Source organism: Meles meles, chromosome 2 (genome assembly GCF_922984935.1).
Source record: "Meles meles chromosome 2, mMelMel3.1 paternal haplotype, whole genome shotgun sequence".
Lineage (NCBI taxonomy): Eukaryota > Metazoa > Chordata > Mammalia > Carnivora > Mustelidae > Meles > Meles meles.
In genome coordinates this window covers 163028968-163042409 of record NC_060067.1, presented here as the reverse complement: position 1 = coordinate 163042409, position 13442 = coordinate 163028968, and the positions used below count along the sequence as shown (strand labels likewise).

The 13442-nt window shown below is 37.9% G+C and overlaps 1 protein-coding gene across 2 annotated transcripts in view; it reads left to right on the top strand.

Moving 5' to 3' along the window:
* CDCA2 (cell division cycle associated 2) overlaps nucleotides 1–13442 on the top strand; it is a 53998-nt gene that overhangs the window by 27564 nt on the left and 12992 nt on the right. For both annotated transcript variants that reach the window (XM_045986373.1, XM_045986363.1), the window contains exons 8-13: nucleotides 1471–1679; nucleotides 3894–3978; nucleotides 4431–4681; nucleotides 8702–8780; nucleotides 10054–10142; nucleotides 11275–11412. In XM_045986373.1, the coding sequence (XP_045842329.1) occupies nucleotides 1471–1679; nucleotides 3894–3978; nucleotides 4431–4681; nucleotides 8702–8780; nucleotides 10054–10142; nucleotides 11275–11412 (851 nt within the window). The remainder of the gene's footprint in view (nucleotides 1–1470; nucleotides 1680–3893; nucleotides 3979–4430; nucleotides 4682–8701; nucleotides 8781–10053; nucleotides 10143–11274; nucleotides 11413–13442) is intronic.

Sequence of the window (13442 nt, the reverse complement as noted above, 5' to 3'; positions counted from 1 at the left end):
TGCTTCCATCCTTGCCAGCCCCCCTCTTTGGAGTCTTCTACATGGCGTCTAGGGTGCTCCTTTTAAAATGCTAGCTATACTGTGTCATTCCCCTTCTCAAAATCTTTCACTGACCTCCCACCCTACTTAGAATGGGACTCAGTCCATACCTGACCTAGTCCTTAGCCTTCTCTTGGAGCTTCTTAGCTCTCTTCTCCTTTTCATGCTGTTCCAGCCACACTGGTCTTGTTCTACCTCTATGTGTCCAGTACATTCTCATCTCAGTTCTCTGCACTTGGTTTCATGCATGTAAGGTTCTCCTTAGATACATGCATGGCTCATTTCCTTACTTCATTCAAATGCCTGCTTGATCCCTGAACACCTCCAAACAGCAACTCCCCCCTCCCACCTTGTCCTGCCATATCCCCTTAATTTTGACATTATTTCCTTTAAAGGCATACATTACTACTTGTTACCTATACATTTCTGTAACTTTTTATTTTGAGGTGACTTAGAGTCACAAGCAATTGTACAAAATCATATGTAAAGGGATCCAGTGTTGTCCCCCTGACCCCCCAAATTCCGCAGGTGGTAGCATCTTGGGTAGTGATCATACAGTATCCCAAGCAGGAAATCGACACTGATACAAGCCACTGACTCTTTCTCAGATTTCCCCAGTTTTACATGCACTCATTTGTGTATATATTTAGTTCCATGTACTTTTATCCCCTATAGACTTATATGACCATGTTGCAGACAAGCTAGAGAACAATTCTAACATAGGGGTCCCTCATGCTATGCACACCTTTAATAGGTGTAGCTCCCTCTCTCCTTCTACCATTCCTGGGTGTCTTATATTGTGTGTGTGTCCCCTAGAGTATGGGAGATTTGTCTGTTTTATTGATCATTGTCTTTCTAGCACCTGGAAAAGAGCTCCTGTCATATTATAAGTACCCAATATATATTTGTTAAGCGTCGATCATAAGGAAAGGCTCTCTTGTGAGGAAAAAAAATACGCAGGAGGAAGCCTTGCCTTGTTTGAGGGCACACACAGCATATGAAATTTTTTCTTTAATCATCTCTCTCCTCACATCCCATCTTCTCCCTTGCACCACCTTTGCATCCTGAAATGCCTCTGACTCCAGCATGAAATTGGTCCTCCTCCATTGTTCAGCTCAGGTTAGTTTTCCAGTGCAAAGCATGGGGGTCATGTGTGGAGGCCTGGGCACTCTTCTTAGATTCATGGCAGCCAAAACCCCTTGCTTACCTTTACCCTCAGGAGTTAGATTTGAATTGGAAACTATGGCCAGCACCACGTCTCTTCTTTACATATTCAAATGAAATTCCAGATGTTATGCCCTAAGTTGGATATTTTGGGGTCAACTTCTTCTAATGTGTTTGTTAGTCTCTTTGCAAATGCACAGTATTTTTGGTGTAGAACACTTGATTCAGATGTCTTCTACCTCTCTTGTTTACATGTTTCCTTTGAAGGAATCATGGTTGCCAAGTGCGTAGAGGGCAAAAGATCAAGGGATGCTGTTCCACTTGACAGTTTGATGGAAGTGAGCACAGACACCACTCCTGAAGTCAGGTCCCTGGTGACTTCACAGTGTACGAGGGATGTTTCAGCCTCTGAGACCTTTGTACTTCGTTCTGTGCTAAAGAAACCCTCTGTTAAGCTGTTTCCAGAGGGCCTGCAGGTAAGTTTAGAGCTCCTTTTCCTAAAGCAAAGTGAATAAATATGCATTTGGACTTAAAGCAATTCTTGTGAATTGTTGTATATGTCATACTGGTTTCAGATGTTTTCCCCTCCTTTCCTTACTTAGAGCACTGTGGAGAGTTCATTCCTTTCTTCTTTCCTCTCTTTCTAAACTCAGCATAGAATATAACTTGTAGAATTTGAAATATGCAGACTGTATTGTATGAGAGTTTCATAATTATTAATGTATGTTAGTTATTTCCACCTAAAATATTTGGTCTCAGAGATAGCTTTTTCACAGGCCTGTATGTTTCTCTAAACTCAGCTTGGATGAGCTAAGAGTAGGTTGATGGGAACTAGCTGGCATTTATTGAGTCTTTTAAAATTTTATTTATTTACTTTTTTGAGAGTGTGCATGCACATAAGTTGTGGCAGGGAGGGATGGAGGGAGACAAGGAGAGAGAATCTTAAGCAGACTCCATGCTCAGCACAGAGCCTGATGCAGGATTTCATTTCATGACCCTGAGATCATAACCTGAGTCGGATGCCTAGCTGACTGAGCCACCCAGGCGCCCCTTCTTGAGTATGTCTACAGACAGTTCTGACATAGATCATGTACATGCAGCCCTAGTACTCTAAGGAGAATATTACCCCCATCTGAAGTAAACCTAGGCTTGAGGTTATTAAATGAACCCAGATAAATCTGATACAGAAATCCATGGCAGGCTATAAACTTGGAGAGGTGGAGAGGATGGGCTCTGGAGTCCCAAGTGCCTGGTTTCAGATCCTCACTTGAACCCAGTTCAAGAGCTGGGCCAATTATGTCACCTTTTTGTACCCTGGCTTCATTATCTGTGAACGGACAACACTAGTAACTACCTTACAAGGTGATTTGAGCATTAACTGCAATAATAATATGAAATTAGCACCAGTGCCTGGCAAATGAGAAGTCATTTTGTTTTCAATCCACAGGCGTTTAAATATATAACCATGCCTACACATCTGTTTCTAAAGCTAAAAGGAGGTAGCCGTCTTCTATTGACATGAATAGTTATGGTCACCGGTTATCTTAAACATTTTAACAGTTTTTCCGGTCAAAGAGCTGATGTGGGTCTCTATGCAAAACTGCTTATTCATATCTTGTATTCGTTTTATCTTCTCCTCAAACAGACTTAGCATCTTCGTGATCCATATAACCCTTACTGATTAACAGCATTACATAGCCAACAACAAGTCCTAACACGAAAATTTATGAAGATTTTTATGATCAATGATCTTTTTACTGAGCTCTCTAAAGTTTGCAGGTGTATACAGTTTGAGTCATGAGCTAATTTTCATGGTTGTTTTAATTAACGATAGCCTAAAAGTTCTCAAGAATTTTGTTTTTTACATTCGCTTATTTCACAAATAAAGGCATTTCCCTGATCAGGAAGATGAAGTGGACTTGAGGGATAGTTGCTCAAAGAGGCTTGTTGGGGGCAGGACAGCCGCTGAGAGAAGGTGCTGCTCCTAGAACGGGGGCAGTGGAGTCAATGAACAGCCCTAGAAAATAGGAGCTGGTCCAGGGTGTAGGAAGCAGGTGATGAATTGGAGGTGACTCATGGAGCCCACAACCCTGGCTCCCACCTGCATCACTTGGGGGCCCTGTGTTGAGTGCGACCCTCTCTGGTGCTTCAGGACTTGGGCTGACCCCCCTCCCCAGCTTGCCAACTCTCTCAAGCTTTTGGGGAAGTATACAGGGACAGACATTACCTTCTTCCCTTGTTCCAAACTCAAGAACTTAGAAAAGGTGTGGTTCCCATATTTAAAAGACAAAACACCCCATTATGCCATTTACCTTTTGGTTTTCTTATTTTCATGCAATTCTCATACCTGTAGATCGTTCTCTTATCTGACACCAACTGTGGTATAACTAGCCACTCACATTTTCCTGATCTTCATTTGCCAGATTAAAAATGATGGAGTGAATTCAGCCCTTATTATGGATTTCTGTTCTTTAATCTTGACCTAAAATACTGTTTACTAAAGTAATGTTTACGGCATCCAGTTTTTCTTTGTGGCCCACGTCAATAAGCCAGAACAGTTATGAAAGTAAATGTAATCTGCAACACTGCATCGTATCTATCCTGGGAAGACAGTTCAGAGTGGCCCTTCTTACCAAAGTGCATATGCATTTATATATGTAAAATTATTCATTTATGTTTATTTTGTTTAGGAACACTGTGACAATCTCTGTAATGATGGGACTCAACCAGGCTTAATCTCAAGTCTTGCAAACTGTTGCAAAGAACAAAAAGCAGGTAAGAAATTCACATTTATTTTGAAGCTTCATGGTATTCTTCTCTTGTGAAATATCTGATCTACTATGTGGTAGTTTCAGTGATCTGCTAAATGCCTTGATGCTTCTCACATTATACGGGAAGGAAGGACAGTTGACTGGAATCTCTTTGGACAGACAATTACTCTATTTCATCTGCCCCTTTGTTCTTAACGGTACTACTTGTAAAGAAAATTGATATTCCAGTTTTCTAAACTTCTAAGATACTCCTGCAACATTTACTTTAAAATCTATTATCATATTTTAGAACTACTTCTTAACCTTTTCCATTTTGAATTTCTTTTTTCTACAAACTGTATTTTCTATTAAATGGATAAGAGCTGAATCTAATCATGTTAAAAGATTCTAGGATATGCATTTTTAGATAAGAAATATAGCCCAATTTTTTTTAACCTACCCATTTATTATCTACAGAAGGTCAAGAAAATTGCAAAGTGCCAGCTTTTCTAAATATCAGGAAGAGGAAAAAAGTTACTTTTGGAGAGGACCTAAGCCCTGAGGTGTTTGATGAGTCTTTGCCAGCAAATACTCCGTTGCGTAAAGGAGGAACGCCTGTCTGCAAAAAGGATTTAAGTGGTGTCAGCCCCCTGCTACTTGAGCAATCACCAGTTCCTGTGCAGCTACAGTTATCACAACCAAATTTTGATGACAAGGGGGAGAATCTTGTAAGTGTGAAAAATGTGAAACAAACTTGTTTTTATTTCCATCAGGCCTTGCCTGTATTGTGTGAATAATAATAATTATGCTTTGAAATCATGAAACAGACTAAATGATGTGTCATGGTATAAATTAATGCATTTTTCTAGGTAGGTCCCCCCCCACCTCGTGCTCATCATGACAGGTGTACGGGATATTAGCCGTGTTCTCATATTTCCATGACATCTTGTGCATTGCATATTTCATGACCCTAAATACCGTTGACTGTAGGATGTACCATCATTTTATGTATCACCAAGAAAAGGGCCAGAACTGAAGCTGTCACACACCATGAATTGTAGGATATACTCAGATTTCAGAGGTGGAAAGATGTGAGAGAGCAACAACCTTAGAACTGATACACTGTAAATACAAACTTTTTTCCTCTAAGATGACTTTCTGCAGGTAGAATTACCGGATGAAAAATGGATTTTTTTTTTACCTTTTTGATAGATATTGCTGAGCATCCAGAAAATGTACCACTTTGGACTTAACAGCAGTATAAATGGTTTTATTTTACTACACTTTGTAAACCTAGGTATTGACAGTACTTTTTAAAAATATCTTAATAAGAGAAAAAGATGACTTGAAAACTTTTAGTTTACTAATAAGGTTTGAACCTTTTTCCTAGGTTTATAAGCCTTTGAATTTCTTCTCTAGAGAATTGTCTATTAATCTTTACCCATTTTTATATTGGGACCATCATTTATTCTCTCCCTTGCCTGTTATATTTTGAAATAAAAATATTCCATGTTCAGCCAAGGTGGAGTTGGAGGGACCTTATTGACATTTTTGTAAGAAACAACTAAAAAAAAAAAATCCCCAGAAAACATACAAAACAGTGGTTCTCAGACATTGAACATCAGGAAGCACAGGATAGTAATCCCCAAGAGAAGAGTAACAAATGAGGCAAGCTGTATAGGAGCCCCAGCTTACTGCCTGGGCTAGACTTCCCAGGCCACAGCACAGGAAGGATTTACCTTGGTGGAGCCTGGCAGTCTCCATGAATTGAGAAAATGGAGCTGGGGTCTGGGAAAGCAAAGGAGGCTAGAGCTCATGGCAAAGGACCAGAGAGGAGAAAGCTGCAGAGAGAGCTCTGGAGATGTGAAAGGGTTCACTTTAGCTTGTCGCTGAATACTGGTCAGTGTGTGATTGTGAATAAACTGCCTGATGTCAGGGAAAGGACTATCCACATGGAGCAGAGGAAACAATCCCTAGAGCTTACAGATGGGCAGGAAGTATTCCCACCAACATGATTGGTTGGAAAAACCTTGTAATTCAGAGGGCAGCAGATACTTGGGAGAGTATTGCCTCACTAGCAGAACATAATTAGACTACAAGCCTAGCAGAGCTCAGAAGCAAACTTTGAAAGGACACAGCTTTCCTCCAAGCAACTTTACTGCATTGTATAACCTAACTCAAGAACAGAAAACTATTCAGTGTCAAAGAACATTAAACTCAAAATGCCTGACATTTCAATTAAAAACTTATAGATGTGTAAGAAAAGATGCCCCCAGTGGGTAGAAAAATTGTTCAATAAAAGTAGACCCAGAGATTACACATATGGTAGAATTTGTAGACAAAGGCTTTGAAAAAGTTACTTTAACTGTCTTTCATATGTTCAAGGTAGTGGAGGAAAGTTTGAACTTGTTTAAAAACATGAAAGATGCAAAGATCTAACTTGAACTCTGGACTTTATAGTTGCTGAAAATTAAAAGCTTCGGGAAGAAAAATATGTTGAATGAGATTAATAACATATTAGAGACTGCAAAAGAAAAGATTTGCAAACTTAAAGATGTAGCAAAGCAATAGAAACTATTCTCCTTGAAAGAGTAAAAACAACTGAACAAAAACGAGCAGTTGATAAGCCTGGGACAACTTAAGGTGACATAATATGCATATACTTAGGGTCCCCAAAGGAGAGGAGAGATCAGAACAGAAAAAATATTTGAAACGTAATGGCTGAAAATTTTCCAATTTGATAAAATTTTAAGCTCACAAATCCTCAAGTTCAAATTCCCAGCATAAGAAATATGAAATAATATGCAAAGACACATCATTACTTAGAAACCATAATATATGGCCTGGTAGGACGTAGAAGAAAAAGACCCGTGACCCTAAAGAACAACAAACATGAGAGGCAGCCGAACTCTCGTTACAAACTGCAAGCCAAAGGGCAATGCAGCAGCATTTAATTGGAGGAAAAAACCAAAACAGTAACAACAAAACTTACCAACCTAGAATTCTATATCCAGTGAAACCATCTTTCAAAACAAAGGGAAGGACAGGCTTTTTCAGACATCTGGAAGCTGAGAGAATTCATTGCCACAGTGGGTTAGCATTAGAAGAAATGTTAGAGGAAATCCTTTAGTCGAAAGCAAAATGGCTCCTGATTACAAATCTAACAAAGAAATGAAGACCACTGAAGCTGCTAACTCATGTGGGCAAATGTAACAGACTTTTTTTTTATTATTAAAACTCTATAAAGCATTCTTTAAAGCAAGGATAATGATAGCATATTGTTTGGTTTATAACATGTCAGTAAGAAATACAACAAAAGTAATATGGCATGAAGGCTGGGAGGTGTTCTTAGGCTTTACATAAAGTGATTTGAGTTAAACATGTATGCTATAAATGCTAAACTAAAGTAGCTTAGAGGGAAATAATTAAAGCCTGTATTTCAGCATAAGAGACATCTCAAATTAATGATTCCAACTTCTACTTTAAGAAGCTAATAAAAGAAAATTAAAGCCAAAGTGAACAGAAGGAATTAAGATAAATGCAGAAATCAATGAAGTAAAAAACAAAAATAGAGAAAAAAATCATTGAAGTAAAAAGATTATGCTTTGGAAAGATATGAGTACACTTCTAATCAGACTATTATGAGAAATACTCAAATTACAATATAAGGAATAAAACATGTCTTGACCGCATTTTCTAACAGGTTTTAGAAAGGTGATACAGATAAAAAGATAATAAGGAAGTATAATGAAAAACTTAATGCCAATAAATGCAACAGCATAGGCAAACTAGACCCATTCCTTGGAAAACAACCAAATCTCACACTAGAAGAAATAAATGACCTCATTAGCCCTATATCAACTGAAGAAATTTAAAGTTGTAGTTAAAACCTTCCCACAAAGAAAAAACTGCATGTCCAGATGATTTTGCTAATGAATTCTACCAAACACTTAAGGAATTCTTAATTTTGTGTACACCCTTTCAAGCAAATTGAGGAGGTGGAAGTAATGCCCAGTTCAAAAATGTCAGCATTAACCTGCTACCATAATCAGACATTGTAAGAAAACTATTACCTCATGAACATAATACATAAAAAGGTACTATATCAACACAAACTGAGATTTAACCCAGAGATGGCAAGTTGGTTTAATATCTGAAAAACAGTCTATAATTCACCATATTAACAAACTAAGGAAATCATATGGTCATTTCTGATAAGAACTCTGAGCAGACTGGTGATTATTGAAAATTTCTTCAAACTGACAAGTTTTATTTATGAAAATCAGTAGCTACCATGATAATGTCAATTATGTGGGAAAGAAAATATTTGACATCTGCATTTGTATTGCCATTTTCCCTGAAGTTCCCCTGAGTAATACTGAAATGTTAGGTTGTGTTTATTAATGGAATATCCTATTTACTTTAGAATTAGGACATGTGATTTTTAAGTAGACCACAGAGTAACTTATTAGTGCATCATTATGGCTGCTTCCATTTAATATTTCATTTATCGGACTGTAGTTAGTAAACAATTTGATTAAAGATTGGTAAATATTGTAAAATATTTTTATATTCAGTATGTTTGTTTTGCTCTGATTTTTTTTTTCTTAATCTTTTATTGATTTCCCATCTGTATGCTTACCCCAGTTCCATCTACAAAAATAAATGTTTTTTTTTTCTTTTGGGCACATTACATGTCCACTGGATTTAAAGATGTCTAATTTCTACTCTTGTTTTTCTTTGTTTAGGAAAACATAGAACCTCTTCAGGTATCATTGGCAGTTCTGAGTCCTGTTAATAAGTCTTCAATCTCTGAGACTGTTTCAGGTAGTAACTTTTATTTATCTTAAAATCAGACAAGTGTCATTTTCATTATGAAACTAAAACTTAGCTTCCTTTTTAAAAAATTTTATTGTAACAGTGCATACTTGGTTTGAAAAATCATTTAGTATAGAAAGCTTACAAGAAGTCTCTTGGGGCACCTGGGTGGCTCAGCCACTTACATATCCAACTCTTTTATTTCGGCTTGGGTCATGATCTCAAGGTGGTTGAGACTGAACCCTGTGCAGGGCTCCAGGATCCACAGGGAGTTGGAGCCTGCTTGAAATCTCTCCCTTCCCTATCCCTTCCCTGCTTGTGTGCTTTCTCTCTAAAATAAATAAATAAATCCTTTAAAAAAAAAAGTTGTCTCTTGCCCATCCAGGCCTCATACCTTGTAATCACCCACAGTTAACTTCCGTAGATGGTGGGCCTTCTTTTTCAAGTCCCTGCAGGCAATGGAGTTCTCCTCTCAAGTCCTGTCAGTAGTAAGCTCCTTGTGACAATTAACACAAATGAATGATGTGGATCACAAGCATCATTTTCCAGGGTCCAGAATTGTTCACCAACATTAAGTTGGCCTGTTGGACACTTGCACTTTTCAAGTCCCTGGCTGCTTTATGATCATGACAAGGCAAGACAGGACTTGGGTGACAAATGTCATGGGAACCGTTATGCATGTCTTTCCCCTGAAAGAAATCCCCTGAAAGAAATCCCTTAGTGGTTTCTCATTGGCTGGAAGACACAAACCAGATTCACTTGTACAGAATCTAAGACCTGGAATGTGAAGTTAGAGCTAAACCTGGAAGCATAGTCTGTTCCAAAGCCCATGCTCTTTTACACATTATACTGCCTTTCATATACAACATTAAAAGTGATCAAATGAAATAGTTAACCTGAATTTTGTAAGTTAAAAAAATTATTTTCATGATCATCTTAATGCCCTTTATGCAATTTCATTGGATAAAATGTAGCTTGAAATATATGGACATGAGTGAAAATATGGCATTTATTATAATCTGATTTCATGTGTTATCTTAGGGTTAAATGGCATGCATTCTCCATGGAAAGTGGTAAAAATTTCTGGGTATTCAGTAAACTAAATCTTAAAACATGTTTTGGATCTCAAAATTTAGTTTTGGTAATTAATTATTTATGTTTAGATACTGTATTATGTTAAAAGCAAAGGTGCATATCCAAAACAATGTCCAGTGTAACTGAAAAATGATGACTCTTACAACTTTTTGTTAGCTACCCTTATTTTGCTTGTCTTCTTCATCAGGCACTGATACCTTCAGCTCTGCAAAAAACCATGAGAAGGTAGCCTCCCATAAAGCTGGTAGAATAACACGGGCCTCTAACAGAAGTAGTGTAAGTGTTTGTATTTGGCAATGTATTTGTTTTTAAATCTTGCTATAAATTTTTTTGTTTTTATAATCATGTGATTATGGGTAAAATCTTGATTTGATTAATATCATTGAGAGCTAATACCTTACCTACATAACATATAACCGATTGTAATGTTCTTTTTTCTGATTACATTTTCATTCTGTTAGAAGAAAAATACAGTAAAACAAGGTGCTTTCAAAGTTTGTGTTAATGTAGAAGGTAATCTGTTTGGAACATTTGTTTGGGGTCTGTGTGGTTTTATGAATTTTATTGAGGTTCACAGTGGAGAAGAGTAATGTGTAATTAACAGACCCAGAAAATGACATAATTATAACTTTTCATAAAATATTTAATTTTTTTCCAGTTTTTTTAACACTGGGTTTTAACTATTCCATAGGAGCATAACTCCCACTGAATGCATGTCTTTTCCTATTTCATTAAATTAGATAAAATAGGATTTTTGTCTAAATTTATAAACATATAGTATACCATGATGGGCCTTTTAGCTGAAGTTGTTGGGTGATAAACCCAGAATTCACATTTAGATAAGCTAAGTACATGTTTCTACCCCACCATCTCCCATAACTCCACAGCACTTAGCTGCTAAATTGTAGATGCTTAGTAAATATTGATGAAGAAATAACTAATGTGGGGGCACTTGGGTGGCTCAGTGGGTTAGAGCCTCTGCCTTTAGCTCAGGTCGTGGTCCCAGGGTCCTGGGATCGAGCCCCGCATCGGGCTCTCTGCTCGGCGGGGAGCCTGCTTTCTCCTCTCTCTCTGCGTACTTGTGATTTCTGTCTGTCAAATAAATAAAATCTTAAAAAAAAAAGAAAGAAATAACTAATATTAAACTTTTTTTTTCTTTTTTAAAATAATGGACAGAGTGCATAATAGCTTCTGGGTATATGTTTAATAAGATCAGAAATTGGTAATTACTCTTTTCTCCCATTTGGGTTTAAGATGGTTAAAATACTTGCAGTGGAACTTGTGAATTAAAAGGAAGTGGGACAGAAAATGTAGAAACAGTGTGGGAAGGTAAATAAATGTGAGAAACATACATCAAAATGCACTTGCTTGTGTTTTGTGATATCCCTCCTTTAAATTTTCTTTATAGCAATTGATCACTTTTGCAGAAGAGAATGTTTGCAACTTATTTAATACAGAAGCTCAGCCTTGTAAAGAAAAGAAAATTAGTAGGAGGAAATCTCAGGAAAGGAAGCCCACAGGAAGAGTACTTCCTAAAAAGAATCAGGTAAGTGCGTCTTTAAAGATACAGTAAGAGTAGAATTGGTACATATCTTTGTTGTATGATTAGGAATGCATGGAAACAAAATTTTTCTAGTTAATATCAGACCAAGAGTATTAAAATCATCATAGAATAGAAAGGGCCAGAGGCAATTTTTTATATTTGTGTGTGTATTAATATATGTATATATAAAGTTTATAATATATGTAACCAGCTATAATTACCCGAGGACCATTTTTGTATTTTCTTCATTGTATTATGTACATTCAGCACAGTAAAACTCAGCACTCAAGTGTTAAATTGATTCTTACCTTTGAATCTCATCTAATCTCACCCTATGAAAGGAATCCTCTAATTTCTTAGACAAAGATGAGTGTGCCATCTGCCCTTGTATGCTTTCACCTCTGCCAGGGCTGGATCTCTTCCCGTATTTAAGGGAGAATTTAGAAACTGGCTCTTCATCTTCTTCAACACTTCAAGGCATGTGCTGGCTCAGGGACCTTCACGATCTCTTTATGGATGGCTGATCTAGCACCTTAACTTAGTCCCCAGACCTCGACCACTTCAGTGATCCAGGCCTTCCTCTGCCTTTCCCCACAGCTTGTTGGTACCTAAGACCTTCCTGCTTTTAATAGTACACACTACTTTGTCCCATTTGCTGACCCCAGCGGCCTCTCCTGCCAGCGTTCTCACTCCCTTACCTACCTCTTCTGGTATGAACGATCTTCTGGGTCCTTCGCGTACCCTCCAGCATTCAGATATACCATTATTTCCTACGTTTCCTTGTTCAAACTGCCTGAGCTGTTTCGCAAACTCTTGTCAGTAACGTCCGTTCTCCATCCCTTTCCTTCCACTTCTCCTCTGGATTGGTCCCCCACCGCCCCCCTCCCATCTAACGTTGATTCTGGAGAGACTCACATCCGTGATCCTATGGCAGTCATAGCTGCAGATACTGTGTGAAGTCTGCTCTCACTTTCCACTTCTTTTCTGGAATTATTTTCCCAAGGTGTTGAGAAACTTAGTGACAATCAAGAGCAGCCTTTGATTTGAGGTCTCATGCTTAGTTACTTGCCACCTCAGCAGCATTTGACATAACAGAACATCCCTTTACAGTCTCTGTTACAGGTTTATTTCCTTCCTTCCACCCTTAGTTTGTATTACCCAGGGCTCCTCTTTGCCATTCTAAATTGTATATTTTCTGGGTGATGTCATTGGCAGCATGGTTGGTGCGTCCCAAATCTGTCTGATATATAAACATGATTAATGGCCTACTAGACTTCTCTTCTTAAACCATCCTACAAGCCCCTCAGATACCAACTTTTCCGAAACTGAGCTCATCAATCTTACCCCAATACCCCCCCAAAACAGTTAGTAAACTTCCATCTTGTTCCATGAAACAAAAACTGACTTAAACATGGCCCAAACATCTGCAGGTCAGCAAAGCCGAAAAAACTGAAAGTTTTCCTGGTTCAATCCCTCTTTTAGATCACACTCCTTTGAAAGATCCCCTTGCTGAAAAAAAAATACACATAAATTAAAAAATATGCATACTTCTTTATTATTACATCAGAAATTGGTTTTCTTCAGACTAAAAAAAAAAACTGCTACAAAGAATATACATGTACATTTTGACATAAAATCGATAGCCAGAAAGTTCAAGGAGGATTGAGCATTAAGGTTTGTTTTAACCCCTCCCAGGATGCATTGGAATTAAAATAATTGATATAATAAAAAGACTAGACTCAGAATAGCAATGAGAAGAGGAAGGAAGGGTGGAAGGATGTTAAGCAACAGAGGACAGCCTTCAGTGAATCTCTGGAAGACAAAGCAGACGAGGGCACATTGACTGACGAAAGATGTAGATTTACAGCCCAGAATGTGCTTGGAGGGAGTCAGAGAGGTATTGGGAACCAGCCAGCACATAGCAAGATCCCAGGAGACTCTGTGCCCAGTATTGGCAGGTCCAGTGGAAGGTGAGAGTGGGAAGTGGTAATAGAAAACAGAAAGACTGAAGTTTTGTATATGAGACAGTTTGC